The sequence below is a fragment of the Harpia harpyja genome, chromosome 6 (genome assembly GCF_026419915.1).
Source record: "Harpia harpyja isolate bHarHar1 chromosome 6, bHarHar1 primary haplotype, whole genome shotgun sequence".
NCBI lineage: Eukaryota > Metazoa > Chordata > Aves > Accipitriformes > Accipitridae > Harpia > Harpia harpyja.
This window is the reverse complement of record NC_068945.1, coordinates 17,362,124-17,386,943: the sequence shown is the minus strand read 5'-3', so window position 1 is coordinate 17,386,943 and position 24,820 is coordinate 17,362,124. Positions and strand designations below refer to the sequence as shown.

The window sequence follows — 24,820 nt, the reverse complement described above, 5'->3', positions numbered from 1 at the left end:
ATGCATAAATATTTGCAAAAATTAAAAACCTAAAGAAAAAAAAAAAGCCCGAACAATTCACAAACCAGTACATCATCTCATTTTCTTGTTCTCATTTCTCTAAACCTGCTGACAGGATTCCCCCAGAATTTCCAGCACTCGCTGAACCTTGACCTAAGCAGCTTCATGAGAAATTTCTTCCCCAAGGGTTATTTTGGATAGAAACTTCTAAGATCCTGAGTGTAATGGTTTTCACAGCTGTAATTATAGAGTCACACATCTGATTCATATAATTTGACAAGGAATTATAGCTTGCCTGGTTCAAAGGAGTGTGTCAAGGTGTATGGTAACTGGTGATGTGAATCTTGTAGCATCTGCACATGGGCTCTTCCATCATTCTGGTGTCCAATTCAAATGTTTCTGTTACATGTTTACATACCCGGGGCAGTCTAGATTACAATATTCTTGTATTGCCTTTTCTCAGAGAGAGTTTTATAAACATTTGACTCACAAGCCAGGGATGGAGAAATGGCAGTGAAAATGCCTGTGCACCCTTTTGTACTTGGAGAAGCTCACTACTTCTGTGTGTGGTTATTGTATGCATGCAGCTTTGCCCATTTTTGGTTCTCAGAAGAGAAACATAACAAATGAATACATATTTTTCAGGAAGGGCTGAGAAATGGTAACTTGGGCTGAAGGCTTCCATTTTTAGCGGCTAAATGAGCAGAGGTGCTGTATGTTTGTTGGCTGAGGACAAACAGAGAAGCAAGTGTGTGGTTCAGCTCTCAGACAGGGGCTGGAATGAAACCGAGGGAAGCAACTTTTTGATAAAAGACACAAAAATTGATTTAGCTGTGGTTTAACAAGTATTTCATGTTGCAGAGGACTCCCACTCACAAAGATGTCTCACTGGGAGGTTTTGCCATTGGCCAGCCAGGAGAACCACGTGTTACCACCACCATAACCAGGTTTATGATTACTCACTAAGTAAAACCCACTCCTCGTGCGCTCCAATCTGCAAGGTGCAAGTGTGGGTGAGATGTATCTGTACTTCAATGTGTGAAACAGGTACATAGCGAGAGATGGTGCCCCTAAAGGTGGTGGCTGAGGAGGAGATGGTGGAACGAGGGGAAAGGGGTCCCGCTGGTGCCTGATGCGTGTGTGCTGCAAGCAGGCCAAGCCGGGCTGGCAATGTGGCACAGGGGCGGCAGGAGGGTTGTCTTTGGCTGTCCTGGATGGGGTGCAGCCATGCTGACTTGCTGCTGCTCTCGGTGGGACATAGGGCCCCCACCACGCAAAGCCCTGAGCATCCCCTCGGCCCTCAGTGCTGCACCCGCACCATCTTGTCACCCCAGGTCCTGTGCCACTTCACCCCCTTCCCACCCCCTCAGGGAGACCCCATGCCTCCTGGGCCTTGCTCCCTCTCTGCTCCCCCTGCTTCTGTTGTACGAGCTTTATAAAGTAGGCACAGAAATCTGTTATTATTGATAAGCTTTTGTAGCTGCCAACCTCTGGGGTCCTCTCTCTTTACCTGAGGGGAGGTGGCAGCACCCACCGATGCAAGTGACTCCCTCTCTCCCTCCCAGTCTCCCCTTCAGAAATGTCTGGGCTTCCACAGATTGCTTTTATACAGCCCATTTCCCCTCCCTCGCAACTTTTGACAGTTTCTAGCTGTGACACGAGCTCTGGCTCTGCTATAGTTATCAGACATGGAGGTGAGGTGCTGTGTGCTCCGGTCTGCAATGAACCAACCCTACAAGGCAGTGGGAGAAAAAGTCCCATAATTTACTGTTATGGCAGCCCCAGCTCTGGGTGAAACTCTTATGTCTAGTGCCATATGTTGTAGACCGGCACGCATTGTCGCTGTGGACCTATGTGCAATTGCAGGCAGAGCCCCTCACGGAGCCTGGGGAGGTCCGGGTATCCCTCGTCCCTGCGAGGCTGAAGAGGCAGCACCACTCGTACGGCACTCTGCCTCAGCGGGCCTGGGGTCTGAGTGCTCTGCAGTCGGTGTCCTCTGGCAGCACGGCCTCCTTTCTGTAACCTATAGCACTGCCAGGCAACTTTTTAGATACATCAGAGGAAATGACTGTTCTAACGGCACATCGTTGCCTTTTTCTTTCTGTTGCAGGGTTATCTTAATCCTACCCTAACCCTAAACACAGCGGAAGAATCCTATTTAACAACAGTCCCTTGTAGTCTTCTGTGGGAGGCCTCTGCATGCCTGTTGTTTGAGTGAGAGCAGATTCACTGACCAATGGGTCAGTCAGGCTAATTTGCTATTTGATATGCTCTCTACCAACAGCTCCTTTGCCCCCTTTCCCTTCTCTGCCTTCACATGCAGGGGTTCACAATGCACATGGCCTGCCCAGTGCACAGCATGGGACTAGGCTCCCTCTCTCAGAAAGATGCTGATACTTTTCTTTCACCACCCCTCAACAAGGTCGAGTGCGAGGGACCAAGTCAGCCTCTGGTGTAAGGCCGCTGATTTCCATGGGATAACTCCAAGGGTATATTTGACTCCACATGTTCCTCATTCTCCCCAGACACCCTAAAACCTGGGGTCCAGTTTCTCAAGATAAGAAAATACCATCCCCGTGTTTGGGAAGGGCATAAGTGAATGTTCACTCTAAGTGGGAAGGCTGGCCGTGTCCAGGTAAAGCAGGCAGGAGGAATGTATAGAGGAGAGGAGAAATGCCACATCTGACTATAGAACAAAGGACCAATTAGTACTGGCTGTAAGAAAGTCTCCTTCTCAGTGTGTTTTGATTGTGCTGTCTGTCTTCTAGTGTGAGTGTTATTGGTTTCTGGGACCAGCGTGGGTAATGCTATGCAGACTTGCATGTCCCTGCAGCTGGGGGAGAAAAGCATAGGATCATTCTCACTCCTAAGCATGATATCCTATTTCACACCTGTCTTTTGACCAACTAGGGCATGGTGAATCTCTGCCTAACCCTCTAGCTAGCCCTGTAAAGGCTTTACTCTCAAGTAGCAGTCCGTAATCTTGCAATCTGAGTGATGTCCACTAGTGAGAGCAATCATTTCTACATTTGGGTCTTTCATCCTTCTTCCACTGGCCACACCCAGACTTGGACCTTCAGCTAACTGATCTGAAGGAGAGATCCTGCTGCCTCTACATGCTGTCATGGCCACACAGTCTTAGTCACTGGCAGTTGTCTGATCCTCCCGAGAACCACTGCAGGACAGTAAACCAGGGCATTAACCCTGCCAAAAAGTGGTTAGCTTTCTCTGAGTTTAGCCCTGTGAACCAGCTTTACCAGGGTCAAATGAATGGCACAGGCAGTTCCAAGTGCATTCCTGGGAGTGGGGAGTGGGATCCTCTTTCAGGGGCTGCAGTAATTGGGTTACTTTAGTTAAAAACAGAGTGAGATAAGTTCTTCAAACTCTTGATGGCTGAGTTGCACACACCGTACAGGCATATCACAGGAATAGCTCTCTCTAAAGCACTTGTGATTTTCTTTCTGAAAGGCTCTTTCTCAATGCAGATTGTCATTATCCAGGCCCAAATTACAGAACCCAGATAATGCTACTGAAGTCCACTGGGGCAGGGACACTGCTCAGTTGGCAATGTTAGATCGTCACTGTTATAGGAAATTGCTAAAGGAGAGCAAAAGTTTTACAGCACTAGAAAGCACAAGCTGGCTGTTGTTGCAGAAGCAGGCAAATACGTGCCCAAGCCAAGAACTTGTAAGCACATCACAGCCTCAAGGCACACGTTACAGCCACAAAAAAAACACAAACCCAAAAGTCTAATTCAGTTGTGAGCACGCTCCCTGCATCACCTGATCAGGCCTAGACTGAAAGTGGCACGTGGGAGATGGGATTTACAGTGGTAAGTGGGACTTTCCATTTGTTTTGTGGGCATTTTGGAAAAGTCCCCACGGTCAGGCCTATAGCTAATGCTATTTATCTGCCCGTCTAAAATCTTTGCGCTGTAGATCTGGTCAAAAACTGAGCATTGGAAGTAAATTATCCAATTATTTAAATTTTTTTTCCCTTGCAAGTTGCTTGTAAACCTGTCTTTATTTCTACAGATGTATTCTGCATTCAAAGTATTCACCAAATAGCTTCTGCCAAAAAATTTCAGTGTAGGGTCCATTTTCCAGAATGATTATTTTATGTTTACTCTTTTTACTTTTGATGTATGAATGACTCCCTAAATGGTGAGGTATTATTTCTGCTACTCGTCCCAGGGGATTGTAAATTTTTTAAACCAAAGAGTAAGAAACTATAAAAAGAAAGATGCAACATATAATACATAGCTTTTTTTGCAACACGAATATGGGTGACATTCATCCGGTGCACATCCCTTAAACACCCATTTATACAGAACATAACAGCCATTCATGAATAAGAAAATATAAAAATCCAAACCTAATAAAACTCTGGAGCCATTTAGAACCAGCCCCAATCTTTGCTCCATTCTGCAATATTCATCTGGGGCTCTGACAGAATTAGCCATGGCAATAATGTGTGAGTGTTACTGATTTCAGCTGTCCACAGACTTTCCCCTGGTTACTGCCGCTGTGGTGGGAGTGGTGGAACGGATGTTGTCTCAGTTGCTCCCATTCAAAGTCTGGTACATTAGCTTAAATCACCGATGAAACAGGGTTGTGTTAAGATGCCAGATCGTGAACTGCAGCAGCTGAGGTACACAGCTAAACAGATGTAATGGGTCTTTTGCTGCTGAAAAGAACGGTCCTGTATGGCTCCCTCCTCCTCTCTGCCCCCTGCAAATCTGTATGGAAGGGTTGGAAGTGAGAGCCAGGGGGAATAATAGCATAAAGAAGTGCAGATAAATCAGCCAGAATGTGACTATCAAAGCCATACTTCCTATTCTAATTTATAAATCTTTGTTTCCTGAAGTAAAAAGAAATTGGTGATGGGATCTTGTTGGGTTGTTTTATTTGTTTCTATCCCAAACGTATTTTTCTGATCCTATTTGTCTCAGGATGTACTCTGTTATATCTCATCAGGTTGCTGGTCTGCCTGCCTTGTTTCTCATCAGTGGCAGATGCTTAATAGGGGAAGGTGAAAGTTTCACTTGGAAGCCACAAATAGAGACGTCTGGGAAGAAAAATGCATCATTCAAATTAATTCATGTTAAAGTTTTATCTTTTAATAGGTAAATTAATCTTTTTAATTAAAAGATTTTAATTCAAGTTTTATCTTTTGTCTTAGCACTTGGCTAGCTGGCACAGATCTGGTGAGGCTGCTCTACAGCCTTGTGGCTTTTTTTTTCCATTTCAGTACCATTTCCTTTTAGCATCTCTGTGTGCACAGTTTGAGGTTTTGTTGGTCTTCCTAGAAGTCAGAACTGGAAAACAGACTCTTTTGAAACACACAGAACAAGAGAATTTTTGTGAGGGAGAAAGTGGATTAATGGGAGATACTTCTTGCTGTTAAAAAGCAGTCCTTGGTCTCACTTATGGACAGTTGGTGTATAACTTCTCTAACTCAGGATACCGCTTGCAGTCAGCAATTGTGCCATTGCCTGTAGGGAACTGAAAAGTATATTTATTTTTATCCTGCTATTGGCTTATGGGATTTGAAAGTACCTTTTTTAGCTTGCATAACTGTAAATATTGTTACTGGACCTCCCGACCTCTTCTCAGTGCTTGCTCCAATATTTGACCTTCTAACCTGCTCCAGGAGATGGCAAATTCCACAGGCTGATGACACGCTGGGTGGGGGAGTCTCTTGTTATGGAGACTTTCAATTTCACTGAGTGAGCTCCTGTTCTCATGATTTAGGATAAGCAAAAAAGTTGGGGCCTGAGCAGTTCTCCTTAGAGCCTTCTTAAATCTTGATTGCCTCTTCCAGCTGTCTTCTGTGCTGGGCCAGAGGCTCGCATTGTTTTCATTCTTTTCATTGTTACCTGTCTAGCCTGACCATGTAAATGTTGTAGAAGAAATGCTAGTAGGTACTGTGCAACTGCTTCAGGCACAGGACCCTCTCCCTATAAATAAAAATCCCTATTTCTCTATTGTATCATCGTTAACTTCCATGACTGTTTCTGCTACTCCATCCAGGAGCTCTTTGAGGAGAAGTGAGTCATGCATTACCACTCCAGAGCGTGCAGTGCACATTCCCACAAGCTCTTCATAAACCCACAGCTGGAAACTTTCAAGAAGACACCTGCTCTGCCTTCAGTGCTCAGAGCAGGAACTCAAAAGAGGCTTTTAAATGTACTTTCAACTGAAAGACTTCTTTTCTTTTCTCCACCACTGATCACTCCTCCCTTCACCTCACACTTGTCAAGTCACGTCATTGCCAGGACCCTCTGCTTGTCTCAGCTCTGCACCGCAAATCCTGATTTAGGATCCTGCCGACTATGCCAATTTGTCACGAATGGGTGATTTAGATCGCTTAAAGAATCACCATCAAAGCTATTACTGAAAGTGGTTTTAATATGATATTGTAAAAGTGTAACTTAACAAAGTTTGATGGCAAGGTTCACTCTATTACTGTACAGCACAATCATTTGAACAACGGTTCAAAACTACCAAGGCACAAATCAAAGTTACCAGGACAAAATAAAAGTTACCAAGGCACAAATCAAAGCTACCATACTACAAAGTTATGCGCGATATCGGCCGCTTACCAAAGATCTGCTGTTGGTAAAATGTCTCTCTGCCTTGAAGAGCAACCTCGAGAGGTGTCCCAGCTCAAAGGGAGATCACCGCCATGCAGCCAGGCTGCTTAGCCGGGAGAGCTCAAAGAAGGCTCACTTAGCCTGTCATATTTATGGAATAAAGTGATTGGCTTGTAGTCAAATTCCATGCGATGGGAAAGGTATGCATGAGACTCCTTGTACCCACAACTTTCTTTGTTCCTCGGTAAATGAGTCTCAGAAAAGCCACCCGCTATTCATGTGTTAATTGCATGATTGGTGTTCCAAGCTCATATGCATCGATGCTCACTGTGTCACTCTGCTCCTTTGTGGGTTTTCAGAGAACAGACTGAAACTAGAGGAGTTCTTGGTCCATTTACAGCTTAGGCCTTTACCTCCTTTGGAGCCTGAACCAAACTACCACTAGTTTGGTTAAAGGGTCGAGTGCATCCATCATACTATGTGGTCGTATGTAATGCTCTTTCCCTCCCCTGCTAGCACTGTGTATTTCCCCGTCATAAGCATACAGGAATCTGTGTGCATTCACCTATATTTTGTACTGTCTGGTGGCTTCATGAAATCCCTGTAAGGTGTTGCAAAGAAAATCTCAGTAGCCTGATTTTTCTTGTGGCAACCTGTGTAGAGGTAGATAGAAACACTCCACACCTTCCTGCTCTAGAAACAGATAGGTATGCTCTTTTCAATTTTGTAACTCAAGGAACCTTTGACCTTCTGGGCTTATTTATTTGAGTATTGTAAAGGCTGAAGATGCTGAGGATCACTTTTGGTCTTCACTTAATCTCAAGATGGGTTGAAAGAGAAAAATCTAAACTCCAGATTTTTCAGAAGTTTATGAGTATTTTAATTGGTGAAGCTGATTTTTTCATCTATGAAACCTGGGCTTCAAATACACAGTAGACCTGAAACTTTCCATTGGGTGGAATGATTTAATATACAAGGAGTTAATTTGAGTTTTTATTTAGCATAATTTTCTTGTCCTCTTTGCCCTTTGCCCCCAGATCCTGGCTCACTGATTTCTATATTTTTCCCCTTATTACCTAGTTCCACGAAAGCCTAACCTCTCTCTTCCTCAGTCCTAAATAGAGTACATTTTCACAAACTGTCACAGCTACCTGTGTATCTTCCTTAGTTATCTTGTCCCTTATCTGAGCATAACTGTTCCCAGGTCTTAAAAATCTGCTCTGCACCTCGTATGTCAGTGGAGATACATTCTGCACGGTCAGGAAGTCTCGGTCCTTTTTTCTAGTTAAGGATAATTGTCCTGGTTATTTCCAAGGGCACAAATCTTTCCATTTTACTTTCTCTGACATGGGCCAAAGAAATAAAAATTGAGACCCCAGACAGACTTCCCCACTTTCAAGTCTAAGGATGGTAAAGACCATTAAAGACAGAAAAATCGGCTGCAAAATTTGGACCCTGCTGCCCACCTACTCAGGGCTGGAAGCTGTGCCCTGGGCAGTGCTTCATATTCTTCCCTTCTCCAGAGTTGTCTGAAGTGCGGATCTGGACTTGAACTTCTGAAGTTTGATGGGTGTTTGTGATCTGGGCTTTTGATTCCATTTAATCTCTAAAAGTTTCTTTTTCCAAACCCTTGGGTAGTTGCCTTTTCCTAGCACACACGCTGAGCACAAGAAACACCCTTCTTAAAAAACACAAACACTCAGAAAAGGAACATAGAGAACTGGGAGAGCTTCACCAAGAAGTTTTGTTTCTCTATAAACCCTACATAGGAAACCCTGGCCTCTGTGCTCCCTCAGCATTTGCTGTATTTATTTCTTTTCCTCCTCTCCAGATTGAGAGCACTTTCTGCCAAACAGAGCAAGGCTTTGTGAGATGAGGAATGGCTCAAGTTTTTGCAGCTTGTAAAGTATGTGCTGCCTCCTTCTGAGAGCTGAAGGCTAACTTCTGCCCCTGCTGCCCTTCCTTCCCCCCAAAAGCAGCTCTTTTTAGTAATACCCCTCTTCTTACCCTCACTCTTTTGGAAAAAGGCTCATAACAGCTCCTGGCAGAACAGGGCAGAGATCCTGCCACTAGCTTTTTGTCAAAGGAGAACAGAGGAAAAAAGCAGCACTGAGTTTTCAAGTGAAATTGGCTGCCAAAGCTGAGGAGCGAATGATAGGAGCAGTGGATATTTCCCCCAAACCAGGGATCTTCCCTCCCGCCTCTCCCTCCCACGGGTATTTCCCCGAGATAGACTCACTTGAAGATTGATGCTCTCCCCTTCCGAGGCCATCCTTTTGCCGCCAGGTCTCTTCCTCTGCAGACGACGCACGGAGCAGGGCACTCTGCGCTCCCAGAGACTCTCTCTTCGCTGGACCAGGACGCGCAGCTGCTGGAACAGACCTGCTATTCATCTGCCGGCGGCCGGCCGCCTGCCTTGGCATCAGCTGGGGGGAGAGAGTGGGGGTGGCACGCCAGTTCCTCATTGTCCGCGCAGTCTGTGGAACAAGTGTCCCTCTTAGACTTTCCGTGACAGTTGTGTTCATTATGTGTCTGTGTTACCTCTCCGAGTCCAGCTGAGCCTCATGAGCTCACTTGGGCTGGGACGCGGTGATGCAGCCAGTGTACCAAGAGGTTCCTGGCATGGGCTGTGCAGCCGCAGCAGCGATCCCGATCTCCCCCTCTCTCACCAGCGCACAGCAGAGTATACGGATGAAAAACTAATGGTTGAAGAGATTAGGTCCAGAAAGTTGTGCCAGCTAACCGCTGCTGCTACTGCTGCAAAGATATTGTTACATCTCAGATAAAATTTGCCCTTTACTCTCTTTGTAGTCCTTTCTTCTTGTTTTTCTCCCCAGCCAAAATGCCCTTCCTTTCCCCTCCCCAACACTTTTTTTAGTTGAATTTGATATGTTTGGTCTTAGCTGAAATTGAATCTTGCTTTTTGCTTAAGTTAAAAGCAGTTACGAATGACACTGGAATGGAAATGTATGAAGCCAGAATCAAGTCACAGTGTAGAAAAATACGTTGTTATTATTAGGTGGAATCCTCAGGCAGAAAAATCAGCGTAATTCTCTAGATTTTAGAGAAACTCTGCTACTCTGTACTACCTGCAGATCAGGTAAGCATGTTTGGCTTTTGAAGGACAATTTCCCTAGTTACAGTAGCATAGAAAATTTATGTTAAGTAATGTATTCTGTTTAAACAGTTTAGCCAAATGCATGTTGTAGTACTCCAGCCTGACTAAAAGTGCTGACAAGTCTGTCAGTAGATGATCCTGTTGCATTGATGTTTCCCAGCAAAAGGCCTCCTTTTGCAATGAAAATACCAGTGCTTACTACTGCAAGTTCATTTCAAAGTGTTGATGATTTTAGCCTCTCTGCATTCCTCTCAAACAGCTTTTTTTTTGTTTAAACTTACAGATGTATGAGCTGAAGCAGTGAGATGTGTTTAGGGACTGGGCTAGTGTCACGCAGAAAAGCAGGGGCTAGGATACAGCTCATTTCATCCTTAGGGTCTGGCCTAAGGCTGAAAGCCCATCAGGAACCATGAGGCTGATTCTACAATTAAAAGCCACTCTCATGGTTCCTACTTCTGAATGAAAATTAATATCCCTGTGGGTGGTTATCACTGACGTGATTGTTTGAATCCTACAGGGAAATGGAGGTGAGGGGAAAGAGGCTACTCATTGCTACTCTTCAGCACCTGTTGGCTTTTTCTGTTTTTTTTAATGTAAGGAGCATTTAACCCAAAATGCAGCCATCTGCTGCTGCTATTGACTTGCTCTCCTGATGGGAATCTGTATGTTAACTAAAAGCTCCCTGTAAGTACACTGTTGCACAGATGTTAATATAGATAATTACCTGTTTTGATTTACTTAGTGTAGTCTATAAAAAGATGCTATGGTTTATCAGTTTATAAATAAATATCACTTATTAATAGATAATTTATACTGGCTAGTGTCCGCTGTGTTTGTTGAGGCAGACCCGGGAGTTAAAAGGACTTTGTGTTGTGCAGGTTCTTTGTGAACAGGCTTCCAGCAAATGACGCATGAAGTCTGGCCAAAGTTTTTTGAGTTCCTATATGTGCCATAAGTATAAAAACAAGTCCAAAATATCTTCTAGTGGTCAGACAGGAATGAAGTATCTATCATTTCATTTAGTAGATAAACAAATATCACCAGTGTACAAATTTCAGACAAGACTGCATGATATATAACAATGTGCCTTTTTAAAACTATTTTTTCTTAGTATACCTAAATGCTATGCTGGGGGCTTTTTTTTTTTTACACGCTCTCCCGAGAAGTATTGCAAAGAGTAATAATCTTGCACTATGTCCTCAGAATACCTACAGAAATCAGTCAAAACTTACAGTAACCCTTGTGCCCTTGTAGACACTTCAGTTAAACCAGGTTCCCAGTGCCTTCTCCCAGGATAACATGAAAGAGACTTTCTGCAAAACGTATTAGTGATAATGGCTGTATCGGCCTCCCTTGAAGCCGATCCTCCCTTTGTCTGGAGCCAAACACATTAGAATGAGAAAACTTCAAAAAATAAAATTTCTCTTGGAAATTATTTGTCTGTGTCATTAATAGCAAAGCTCAGAGCCAAAAAACTGAGAAGAGTGGGAAGTGGGTTTATTTTAACTTGAATTGTAATAGCTGCCCAAGAAAGGAGTGCCTCAGTGAACACAGTTATAATTAAGATTTACTTGTTACTAAATGCAATTACAAAGAACCACATTTTTCAAACTATCTTTCTAGTAACTGTTAATTATGATGCAAGAATGCACCATTGTAATGGTCCAAAGATTAAGGCATAGAAAATGCAGCCCAAATTCTAAAAGGGATTGTGTGACAAGAGTGGCAGCACTCACCAGTTTTAGACTCAACAGCCCCCAAACTTTCTTCCAGTCCTTTTTTATAATGCAAGACAAGTGGGAGACCTCCAAAACTTGGCTGTTCTAATGGATGTTGATTGCTTAGAGAGTCTTTCTTGTAATGCATACTAGAGACAGTTGGGGAAAGAGCAGTGTTCCTTGAAAGGAGGGTGGGGAGCATCTGGGGCATGACGAAGAACAAGTATGTGATTTTCCTTGCAAGATCAGCCCACGCTAGCTGAGAGTGGAGGGGAGGCTCTGTGGATCAGCCACATTCACTTGGGAGGAGCACGCATGGCAAAGTTGCTTATTTCCACCCCCATCCTCTTATGCCAGCCAAAGTGCTTGTGCAGCCACCCAAGAAACCAGACAGAAGAACTTCTTCCAGCTGGAAAAAAAATACATTTGCCGGCTATTTTTTTTGGCTGGGATCAGATCCCTGACCTGGTTCTGCACATAACAGCACAGACACTTACGCTGGCAGCAGGGAGGGCGCCCGGCTGGAAATGGAAAAAGCAGCTGGGAGTGGAGAAGGGTGGGGACAAGCCAGTTCAAGCAGCATTGCTGCTGAATGTGTAACCAGAGCGTTGCAGTGCTGGTGCCACCAGCGGGGCTGGCCTCTGCAAAGGGGACATGGGAAGAAGAGCTGCAATTCTTGGGTTTCAGCACTAGCCAGTAGAGACTGCTGGCAGCAGAAAGTAGGCCATGCTGTGTGAAGACTGATGCAAGAATTGCTCTTCCCCACCACTCTTAGGTTTGTTGTGGTACTCAAGAGAGAACCATAACCAAGACCGCAAGAATTTCTGTAGGATGACTACACTTCTGATAGAGCAAATAACCGGGCAACTTCACTTCTTAACCCTTCCCAGGCCTTGACTTTGTGTTACAAAAGTGGTTTGGTTTTGGGTTTGAGACACCCTTTCTCCACCCTGTAATTTTGGGCCACCTCTTCACTATATCAGGAAAGAAGTGCGCTACTGATCTGTTACAGGTGCATTCACCCGATTCTCTGAGAGGATGTGAAAAGAGCTTGACTTGTCTAGCCTTGCAGAGTGAAAACCAAGAGGGATACTGACGCCAACTACAAATCCACTAAACTGGAAAACTCTAGGGAGATGGAAATGCAACATTAGCACAGGAACTAATTAATAAACTGGCCAAGAAAAATGCTAGGTTAGAAATTAGAGGAAGGTTCTTGGCTGCCTAAGTGCTGATGTTCTGGAGAATCCAGCCAGTGAGAGTAGCAAGGACAAGCAACCAAACTGGACCGGAGATGTAGCTTGCTGAGTTTACCGAAAGGATTACCTGCTACGGCTGCCTGTGACAGCCGGGGACTGACTCTGCTAACCAGTCTTGTCCCAGGTCCTGTCTTCTGTGTTTCACTGGTGGTTGTCTTTGAAGAGCAAAACTCAGCAATGCTGTAAGCGCATGCTGCTGCAAAAGTGAAGGCAAGTGACTAGGTAGCCAAAGGCCCATTTTTTGTAATTTCTTTAAAAGCATTGGTCCCATTGTTTTCCAATTAATGGTAGGGGTATAGCTCCTGGTTGGCAGGACTAGCTTCACCTTTTATAGGAGAGAACCACAGAGCATAGCCTAGTGTTTGGAAGAGTAATAATCTTAAGGAAGGCTCTGGAGACAAAGAACAAAAAGATGCAAGTAATACTTATAAAATTCTCCCAGAGGGTGATAAATGATTATGTACTTATCCAATGAATCATTAAATTACACGAAAGCAAGGCTAGAAGGGATTTTAAGGAGTCACCAATTCCTTCTCCTGCTCCAAGAGCACGGCGGGTCAGTGGTACCTGTCTCATTAGCACAGACATTGCTCCAGCCTGCTTTGAAAGTGTTCCAGATGTGGAGATTTCCAAAGCAGCCTATCCCAGTGCTTCAGTAGCACCATCCTAACAGCTAGAAATGGTTTTGCTAATATCTAATCAAAAAATGTCCCTGCTGCAATTTTAGCCTGTTATTCTTATCCTCTCCACATGGGAGAGAAGAGATTATTTCCTTCCTCTTTGCTGCAGTTGTTTACATTTTTGAGGCCTGCTATCATGTCTTTGTTCAGTCTTCTCTACATTTAGGAAAACAAAAATTCCTTTGCAGTTTCTTCATAGGTTATATTTCATAGATCTCTGAGTGCTCTTGTTGCTCTCTGAACTCTTTCCCATTGAATTATTGGAGAGTTTTGAACTGTCGGCAGTCTGCGTTAGCACAGGTGAAAATGGTCATAGGGGTGCAAGTGAGAGAAATAATGGAGAAGTAATCTTCTTTGTATTTGGATTGATAATAGGAGTCTGGAGCACAGACTGTAATTTTTGTGGGGTCTGACTAACTGCGAGTTTTCTGTCTGTCCTTGAGAGAAAATCACTACTTCCCACTAGAAGTCCAGGACCGATGCTAGACAAGAAAGATTCTTTTACCACTCTTCAACTTTTCAAAATGTTGTGGTAAGCCACAGTGAGAGTGAGAATAAAGTAAAGGTAGATCAGGCTGTAGGGAGTGCAAGGTCACCTCCTGAGCACCAGCTGAAGCTCATGTAACCAACTACTGATAATTCCTAGAAATCTTAGCAGCCCAGAATTGCTTTGGCTCTCAAAGGAAGGATTTGGAGTAATGAAACCATGTCCCATTTGAAGAATAGTTTCTGAAGCCTGAACGCTCTTTCCTGGGTACTAAACTCTTGGATTTTGTCTTCCTCAGTCAAACATCTGCACTGGAAAGGTAGATTAAGAACATTAATTAACCACAGGCCTGGCAGGAGAAGGTATCACTCAAGAAACAGGGAGCTCAGTCGGATTACAGCCTGACTGGCACTTCTTTGAGCATTTTGAGAGCTCAAGTGGACAAATAACTCCGATGTCAATCCTTATCTTCTACACGGAAACATGTGAGAGGTTAGAAAAGGGTTATGTGCATTCCAGTATACACCCCCTCTCTTTAATACCTCAGCCACAGCCTACAGAAATTACAGGTTGCTTCATGCTCTCTTTTTGTCTCATTAGTTCAAGACAGACTGATACTTTTCAAAACTTTTGAAGCTTTTTCAACACCAGTGGGTCAGGAGGCATGCACATGAGTGCCCACACACACAGGCACACCCCCCATTACATGATCGTTGTTAACACTGCATGGCCTTTAAAAGAGTCATGATACATACTTTTTTTCTGAGTCCTCCAGTGATTACCAAAACATCTTCCGTGATACTTCTGAACCTAAAACTTGCAGCTATCTAAATTTCCTTGTGGATATTTCTACTTACTTCAGTGCTTACGGCCTTGGTCCATATCTGACTTTGGCCTCAGCAGTGTTTCCCAGCCTTGCTGGGCCTGGCAGCTTTGAAAGCCATTTTCCAGGGTAAAGCTTGGAAAGCTCATCTAATTAAGACTCTCTCTTACATGCTCCTTTGCTTTTCTTCTGGAAGTCTCCTCTGAACCTGGCCCTTGGGAACTGGGCAAAATAACGATCTCCCTTTCTTGCCCCTTTCTGTATTGGTACTTTTCCTGGTGTTCCTCTCTGCTTGAACTGAGTCTTTCCTGAATCTGACCCTGGCAGCAGATCTTGCCATGGGCACATTTTGCATGCTGTGAACAAATGCTGCGAAGTTCCCTATGTTGCATTTCACCTGTATGCCATTTTCCCAAAGACAGTTTTGCAGCTCGAACACAATCGTGGATTATTCATACAGACTGATTCATAATATTCAGATCACTCCCATTTCCTTCAGCTGGGGTTGAATACACTTTGCAGAAAGTGAACAAATCCTCTACGATGAACAACTCCCAAATTCCCTCTCTTGTACCCTCCCCCCTTCCAGTGTCCACCCCCATCTCCCCACCTACTGCTGCAGAGAACTGACCCAACGATAAGCCAAGGGGCCGATCTGGAGATGGTATGTTAATGGCATTCCCTCTGCCACCTTTGTTTATTCCCATCTTAATGCCACACACTAAATATAAAAGAAACCCTCATCCTTGCTTACTCTCTCCCTTCCCCCATCTCTGCCTTCCTGACAAAGTTTCCAAATAAACCTTGAAACCCACTATCAGTTGGAAAATGTCTAATCAATGAAAGACACAGGAGCCAGTAATATGAAACCCTTTGCCTCAAGATCTTAGTGTTTCTTACTGAACTTCAGTCTTTAAGGTCAGGCATTCTAGCTGATGTTTGGCTTGATGTTCACTGAATACAAAGTCAAACAAGGGGCAAGCCTGAGTAGGTTATTCCTCTGTTTACAAAGCAAGCAGCTTACTGACTTCCGGCAAACTGGACGTTGAAAGGGCATCCTCACCTAAGGACACTGGAGAAAAATAGGGAGAGATTTGGTATGGCAGGACCTAGAGCATCATTCTCAGTGGGCTGCTTTGTCCCCGAGTATTGATGAACTGCAGAAAACTCAAGCAGCAATGACTGCAAGACCGTGAAAGACATAATTTGCAAAGAAGTGTATTAAAAGCAAAGCATGTGGGGGATAGCTCAAGTCAGTACGTCCCACAAAGCCCCTTTAAATCCACAGAAAGTCCTCTTGTCTACAGTTAGCTTTACAGCAGCCCTGAAGGGAGACAGCAGGGGAGGGGGAGATTCCACCAATATTTGAAACAGGAGGGAGGAGGGAAGTTATTTAAGGAGGTAAAAATACAAGTACAATGGGATGAAATTAAAACAGCAGCACCTGACAATCAGACGAAATTTACTGATGTTTTGGCATCATGTCTCCAGGAAAAGGAAGACCCATGTTTTTATGATGGTTCTAATTTGATGTGATTTAGCCCTGAGAAGTGTACAGCAACAAGACAAAATAATTGATTTTTGTAGTGGAAGGTAGGATTAGGAAATTTAATGCAGTTATTGGATCTGTGTCTTGAATGTACTTTTGCTTTCTTGCTGCAGGGTTCCAAGGGAAAACAGAATTTTCAGGCTCAGAAATTATTTCTGTACAGACATTTATGGATACATTGTTCCTCCCTGCTAGGATCTCCCTACAACAAATGGGGACTGAGAGGTTTTAAAGTCTGGTGTCTTCAAGCAATTTTGTCAACAAGCAGCTGAGATCTGTTTACATTTTAAAGACAGTCTATTTAGTTAAATTGCCAAGCATTACAAGGGCTGTGGTTACAGCAATGCCTCAGGTCAAGACCAGAAATACAAAGTGCAATAATGTATATTACTCAGAAGGTCATGTTACTGGGGACAACCCACCTTGCAGTCAGTGGACTTTCTCTCTCTTTAAAGGGCTTAAGCAACCATGTACTAATCCAGTAACTATGTGCAAAATATATATTTATTTGCTGTCAAACTCCCTTTTTGTGCTGCAAATCATAAATCAGAAACTCGTGCTTAATCTGGTTTGACGGGTATTTTACATTATGCCGTGCAGACACAAGAGCTACTAAAGCATTTTTGCTTTAGCTTTGTCACTTCCTCAGCATTTGTAATATCTGTGAGAAGCTCTTTTAAAGATCTTTTGCAGAAAAATTTCCCAGTGGAATGGGAGAATTTCAGGCCTGACAGTGAGTCTTACATGATGAAAATCAATCACTGGTCTCTACAGTTTTGATTCTGAATTAGACACAAGTACTTCACTGGTGTAGTTCCAAAGGCCTTGCTGGAATCCCTCTGATTTACACCCATATGAGATCAGCATTAGGCCCCAGTGTTTTCATTTTTCATTTGTTATTCTTGGCCCTAGTGTCCTTTTACCACTGTTGAATACAATGTTCCTAAAACACCAGATGTGCTTGTGAGATGGGAGAATACGGCAAAAAAAAAATAGATTGCAGGGATTCACTAAACAACACATGACCTTCTTTTGCCCTGTAGTCTGAATTCTGGGCTTTTACACCAGTATAACTGCATTTATTTCTACAGGACTGTTTCTGATTACCATTGGGAAATGAAGTTATAAACCCTTCCTAGTGTAAATACTTTTGTTACAGTAGCTCCTTAACAGGATCATTGAGCTACGCTCAGTATTAGCTTGTATAATGACTGATGCTTACTATACAACACTGGCCACAGATTTTGTACAAATTCTGGGTTTCCAATCACTTTTATAATACCTCAATCACTATATTACTTACTGGTTTCAAAGTATTATGGGCTTTGTTGCTCTTTCACTACAGGTTAACTCAGTCAGTGCTCATATTAGGTGCTTGGAGATCTTAAGTAACATAGTTATTGCACATAGTTCATACCAGCTATCGCATAGTTTGTACCGGTTAAAACTGGTGGGAGATCCAAATCTGCCCCAGTATCCAGATTCCTTTGATGTGGTAGGAAGAACAGGTTCAAATCTGCAGAGTGTTGGCCAGTCCAATCTTAAACAGCAAAGCATTAAACAAAGTGCTGAGCTTTAGCTGAATGAATAATGTGACCAAAGGACCCATCTGCTCTTCAGCCTGCACAGCCAAGCCCTGTGTGAACAGGGAAGCCAGGGCTGCGTGTGATCATCTGCATTATCTTATGCTTGAACCTGACACCTGGCTACTATAGCCAGGCTACAGCAAGCTACTCACAAAGTCAGTCATCTGTTTAAAAGGTCTGAGACATCTTCACTGATTATGGAAGTTATAGGGAATTGTTTTCTTCCATCTTGAAGTCATTCATTCACTATTGCCATGAAGAGCAGGCTGCAGATAAGGGAAACGAATGAATGGAAAAAAACAACCAGAGAGCATCAACAGCATTCTACTGTGTATCCCATTAGAAATTAACTTTCAGTTTGTAAGGGTGAGCTGCTGCTAAATTAGTCTTTTGGGATGATAAATGTTTTGAAACACTTCTTAAAGCATTGACAGTCACACAGGCAGCAACAGTACATTTAGCACTTTAGAGTCAGGTTTTGTTCTCATTTATACCATAGTATGTTTGGAGTTGATCACTTGATGTCAGAAATTTACCTCAAATTAACACTGGTACAAATGATGCCAGAATCTACTCCAGTGAGTATCCACTTTCTGCTGCACCCACTAAATCACACTGAAATCAAGCAACGGGAGCAAGATCCAACCCTTCCCTGCATGTGCATGAATAAAGGTATTGGTATTTCCAAAAGACAGTGTGTCCATCCTAGCTGAGCCATGAAGCAGGAGTCTGCCAAGATAGAAGAAAGGGAAAAAAGGTGCTACCCTTGATACCAGCCTTGTTTCTCAGGGATCCATAACTGACTCAGATCCTCTGGCAGAAAGCAGAGACCTTGGGGCAGACACCTACCGGTGGGATTACATCAGTATGGTCATTTATTTTGACTGTTTCTCCAGGCACAAATTCTTCTTATGAGGTATTCAAAATGCAGACAGGGTTAGCCCCTCTTCTCCTAAAAAATACTAGAAAACAGTGTTGGCAGTTCTTTCCTCTGAGCCAATCTCCAACACATTTTTTAGCAGGCAGAGTGTTTTATATGGTGGTGGCTTTCAGCTCAGAAGTAAAACCAGGGACTTAACTAATTGTGTCAGTTAAAATCCTGTATCACTTTCTTTGTAAATCTCTCTTATCCAGATAACATCCTCGATGGGTAATTAATTAATTTCTGTCTAAAATTCCCACTTAGTTTTATTGGGAACATGATATTCAGTACGTTATGCTTAGATCCCTCACGTAATACATGCTCTCTGCCTAAAACAGTCCTTCATCCCAGAGGTGGCTGAATTGCAATGGTGAGCAAAATGCTCTTTCTGTATACAGTAAATAATCAGGTGGTAAATTTCATTAGGTTCTTGAAGATCTTTGGATGGAGGATACAGCATAAAGTCAGTCAGTCCTTGGCAGGAGTACATGTGGGCTCTGGATAATGGGTAAAGTGAGAAGGCCAGGAGCGCTGAGAATCTAACAACATAAGCTGAAGGCTTACAGTGAGCCATCCTTTCTCTTCTTTTCATACTCAAATTTTCAGTGTTACAAAAGAAAGTGCATTTAAAAAGGATTTTCCATCGCATAAGTAAAAGGTGTCAAAGACATTAAAAACCTAAAATATTCTCTGTGGCTTTAAAAATACTTCCCCTTTCTGCTGTCTTACCCAGTGTATTTCACCTGGGATCTGAAGGGGTTGCTCAAGGAATAAGAGACAATATCTTACCTATGTTCATGTTTAAAAAAGTCTACTAGGATGGTGGTTCTGTAACATGGATCTTAGCGACAGGTGACCAAAATACCTGTGCTCCAGAAGTGTTAAGGACTTGATCGAAACGCACTGAAGGTAGTGGAAACATCCCCAGTGACTATAATGTAGCCCCAGAACTTTTCACTCTGCTGCCATGCTTGTGCAATTTCAAATGTTTGCTCTTTATGCTGTAAATCCTCCATTCCAGTAGGTTAATTATGTATCAGTATTCCTTTACAAAGTGATTGGAATACTCCTTAAGGTAGTAAGCAAAGGAAAAATAAATATATGTTATTTTTCAGTCCACCATCCCATGCTTAGTTTTAAGTGAATTTCATGTCTTGAAAAGTGTCAGGTTGATGGCCCAGGCACAGGCATTCTCCTTTCATCTACAAACACTTACTCCAGCAGCAGAACAAAAGCCTTCTCCATACTGATCCCTGACAGTACATCTTCAAACCGAAGACTTCAAATGGCAGGGCCTCTAAGTCCTTGATCTGTCTGGCAGCCTCTGTAACAAAGGGGCAAATTTGTGACGGTGCTTTTTATGATATGCTTCTCGAGCAGGAACTCGTCTGGGAGTCTCAAATTGTCTCAGAGATCAGTGCTGTCTAATATTATTATTCACTGGTGTTCCAAAAATAGTTCTGATTAGATTATAATAGATAGAAACCCACAGAAATGGCTTAGAATGCTAACAGTTTATTTTGGAATAAACAGAATTTTTTTCTAGTGAAATCGATCATTATGATAGAAAAAAAATTACTCCCAAAGGAAAATAGTTTTATTTTTTTATATGGCCATTAACTAATGTGAAGTGTGGTTTGTTTTGTTTTGATATATTTTTTACAAAAAAGCCTGGACTGTGGAAGCCAAGAAATATGATAACAAAAGCATTTCTCACAAACATCACCAGTCTTGTAGAAATGCTGACCATGATACCTGATTATATCAGGCATCTGTGACTGCCCATCATGTAGGAGTTACAAGGTCACTGTGACCTAAACAGGCAAAGTTTTTTCCCAGTATATAATCCATAGCAAATGCAAAGCGTATTGGGGATTATGAGTTAGCATGATAAGGTAACCTTCTTGCTTATAGATGCCTGAAACAGGACTTCCAAAATCCACTATTTATAACTATCAAACTGCATCCTGACTCACTTCTTTTCCTCTCTTTATAGTAGAATTACTGTTTCAGGAGCAGTTCTTCCTTGAAAACTGGTTTAGAAATTTTTCCTGTCAGACAGCACCAGCCATCTGAATTAAAACAGCATCCTTAGAAACTGGTATTTTATGCTGGTCACCTGCAGACAGAGGCTCTGAGGCTTCATTACCTCTTCCCTGATTTGAAACATCACAACCAGATGTTTTCCCTCATCACTGAGGGCTGCTGGCAGCATGCATCCCTCAGTCAGGAAGGAGAAAAGGGAGGGAAGAAAGTGGAATAACTCTACAGGCAGCTTGGATGGAGTGATGCTGATAGAGGAAAGTTCCTGCTTTTTACCATCACAGGACAGTCTTGCCTCCTGCCAGCTTATGATAATGAACACCACAGGCACTCGCCTGAAAGCGTCTCAATTTAAGCTTTTTTCCCCATAATGAATCAAAGGAAAGCAGCAATTCAGCCCATCAAATAGGAAAAATCCCTGTCGTGCTTCTGCCCAGGCAGAAGTGACTGTTGGATACCCTAGGGGAAGGGCTGCCTTTGTGTTGGACTGTTGGACAGGTCTCTGTGTCCATCCCCTACCAAAGCATTGCATCTACTCTTCCCTATTTGCATCTCTCATCTGGGACCCATCCCCTTGGGCGAATTCCCAGCACCTGTGCATTTTTCATTACCAAGCTGGACCAGCTGCTTCTGCCGGCTTCTTAGAGGGCCAGCATGCCCTGCTATGAGCAGCAGCAGGGGGAGAAGGACAGTGTGTCCTTCTGCCAGCCCCTACCTAAAAAAGAAAGTTTCGATTTATCTTTCAATAGCCCTAAAGTAGACGTGAAGGGGGACTTCATACCCAGAGGGAGATGGTGCTACCAGCAGCGCTGGGAGATGGAGGAGCATCTTTGTTGGTATGGGCAGCCTGCTGTGTGCTGTCTCGCGTGTGGAGCAGGGTGTGACAACAATTAGCTTTTTTTTGGAAGCAATGGGGAGGAAAAGAGAAATTCTATTCACATCACAAGATTTTATTCTGAGGTTTTTTTGTTCCTGCCTAAATGTATCTGTCTATCTGAGGTGCTCCTGTATTCTAGCATAACAGAGATCCAATGGATAATAAAAACAATTAAAAAATTGAACTGCAGAAAAGGAATGTAAGAAAATAAAATAGAGCACAACTAAAAAAACAAATCATATTTTACACTTACAAATTTCCTCTCAGACTAAATGCTAGCCAGAAGTACTTTCAAGGAATAAGCAAAAGGAAAAGAAATTAATTGCTACGACCCACAAGCACACACCATGTTGTACTTTAAAGGTGAATAAAGACTGGCCAACAGCACAGGGACAACCTAATTACCTAAGGAAACTATACAGTAGTGATACCTTTGGTTTTGAAAATGCCTTTTCCGAGTCCTCTGCCCAGTGACCTGTGTGGATTTACTTCAGAGGGTTACACAAGCCTGAAAGCCTCTTGAGCTTTGGACTATCTGTACCACAGTTCTGAAAACTTCTGATTGTTTCAAAGATCCATTTGTTCGAAATTTTTTATACACTTTAACTGTTTTCTACCTGTATAAAATTTCTACTCTCTCCTCATTTCTTTTAGAACAATTTAGGAGCAACTCCACAGAAGTCAGTGGTGCTTGTTGTAAAACCTGCCTCACTGAAACACTGGGGTTTTTTAAAAAAAATGTTTTTCCAGCAGCATCGGCATTTCCTCCTCCTCCCCAAACCACCTCACCTTTTTCCACTCATCTATTCTTCTGACTATTATTTTAAGTACACCAATAACAATATTGATGTAAGTTCAGTCCAGAGTGCTTAAAATAATAGAAAACCGCAGGCAAACCCTTTGGCTTCTTTTTTGTACTCAATGTGGAACTGTTAGCACAAAAGGCGATAGCTGACAATGAGCAACCCTATTGTGAAGGATGCTGGAACACTAAGCTGTTTTTGCGGGCTGATGCAAAGTATAAGGAAGTTAATGGATGGCTTTATAGTTTGGGCTCCAAGATGATGGGCTGGTATCAGGTTTTAGGAGGATAATAGGCTAATTGTTCTGAACAGATAACAGCAATTTGCAGCTGGATGGGTATAAGGCAGTATTCATTCTAGAATGTTTCTACATGCGGTGAAGCAATTTTTTTACTCTTTAGAAACCTATTTACCAAGGAATTTAATACAAGAGAAGATTAATAATTTTGGAAGGGCTGGATTCCCTAAGTGGGATATCCTACCTTCACACCTGACAGCAAATTTATGTTCTGATTGGAAGAGTAGTTATACTCAAAATGGTTGCAGGATGTACTGTGGAGTATTGTATGCTGCCTACGTTACCTGCAGAATTACCAGAAAAGGCAAATACAAATATAATCAGAATGGCATGACAATGAGAAAAAAACCCACACAACACGACAAAAAGAACAAAACTATTCTCAGTGACATATCTGCAGTCCAATTGATCTCTGTGGGGATTGCATAGATTTAGTGCACAAGAGTGATGTTTGCCTCAAAAGTTCTAAAATAAAAGTGGAAGGGAATAGCTGATGACTAATAGGGAAGTTCAAGGGAAAGACCCCTATTATAATAAGAAGCATCTGTGGTCATTGTACTTGGAAAACATAGAATGACCGAAAATGAAAGTAATTCGATAACTTTATGGAGAGAAGAAGCTCAGATGTTTAAGTCATCACTGAAGCTGAAATGGCAAGCCTGAGCCCTGGCACTAGCTGCTGCCTCTGCTACCCTGCAGACAGCCAAAAGGGGAGCTCCAGCTGCAAGCCCAAGAGGCCAAGATAACAATCGTTTGGAAACATTTGTGCCAAGAATTGTGGCTCCATTACTGCTCTCCCACTAATGCAAATGATAATAGAATCAGAAAGATGCAGGTCTGGAAGGGCCCTCAGTAGGTCCTTTAATCTGTTTCCTGCCCGAAGGCAGAATGAACTGTACTTATGCTATTTCTGGTAAGTGTGTGTCTAACCTGTTCTTAAAGGTCTCCAATGACGAGGCTTTGCAGGCTCAGAGGAGAGGGCAGGTGGTGATGACACCCAAGGTGGGATGGCAGGATGGAAAGGCAGACAGAGGTGGAGAACCAGTTAACCGGGAGGAGCTGGGTGCAAGAGCAAGGGAATGTGATAAAAAGAAGCAAAAAAGTGAAAAATCTCAGCCATAACGTCTACAGGAAAAATCCAAAGAATGTGGGGCATAGGATACAAAAGCCAGAGCAAGGTGGTTTGTCAGGAATTAGTTGAGGAAAACTGGAGTTCACACAGGAGGAAGCTAGGCAAGAGAAGGAGGACTTGTGTAGCAGGAAAGGTGGACTAGTGCTGGATTCTCTGCACATTTTGTTATTGGATTTTTTTAAAACATTATTCTTCTTGTTGCTTACCCAATGATCCTATGAACATTCATGCAATTGTTACCTTGAAGTCTGTGTAGAAACCCAGAGCACACTTTATGAATTGTTGTGATGTGGAGGTGGTTGTTGTAACTGGTAGGTCCACGAGGAAGGGTCTCATGATCAGCCGTTAAGTGTTTCTGTATAAAGGCAAGAGCACATTACAGTCAAATGTGAAAGCTTAGCTAGTGACGTGAAGTTCTTTCCTGGACATCTGCCAAATAATGCTGCCACTGAGAGGCTGCTAGACCATTAGGGAGAACTTATTTCTAAGATAACCATTTTGATATATACGTTTTTACAAGCAATTTGCGTCTACTGAAAACAGTAGACCAGTACCAGATGAGGAGAGGAACGTAAGAGAAAGAAGGAGAAAATGGAGGCTGAGCACTTCACCTGATATAAATTAGCTTGCTCCTGTACTAGCTGACTGGACAACACCCATGGAGGATTGGAGACAAATTGCAGAAGGGCATCCTCAGGACTTTGTTTAGATTCTGATCACCTCTGTGATTCCAACATGGTTCCACCAGTTAGGCTTATCATATGGGAGTGAAAGAACAGGTGTCATTCTAGAGCTTGGGTTAAATAGGGCATCCAGTCAGACTGTGGTGATGATCCCTTTTGGCCTTCAGGTTCATGTATCCTAGAAGCGTCCACAACCAGTTGGTAATCCTGTTCTCAGTCTATACCTGAAATGGAAATTTCCTCAGAA

The 24,820-nt window shown here is 42.9% G+C and overlaps 1 protein-coding gene across 2 annotated transcripts in view; it reads right to left on the bottom strand.

Moving 5' to 3' along the window:
- NINJ2 (ninjurin 2) overlaps positions 1-9,022 on the bottom strand; it is a 49,001-nt gene extending 39,979 nt beyond the window's left edge. Inside the window, exon 1 of one of the 2 annotated variants that reach the window (XM_052790087.1) lies at positions 8,835-9,022. In XM_052790087.1, coding sequence (XP_052646047.1) covers positions 8,835-8,867 — 33 coding nt within the window. In that variant the 5' untranslated portion in view covers positions 8,868-9,022. Of the gene's footprint in view, positions 1-6,604; positions 6,735-8,834 lie in introns of those variants that run through there. The other variant, XM_052790088.1, reaches the window with a different exon arrangement.
- Positions 9,023-24,820: the final 15,798 nt, after the last annotated feature.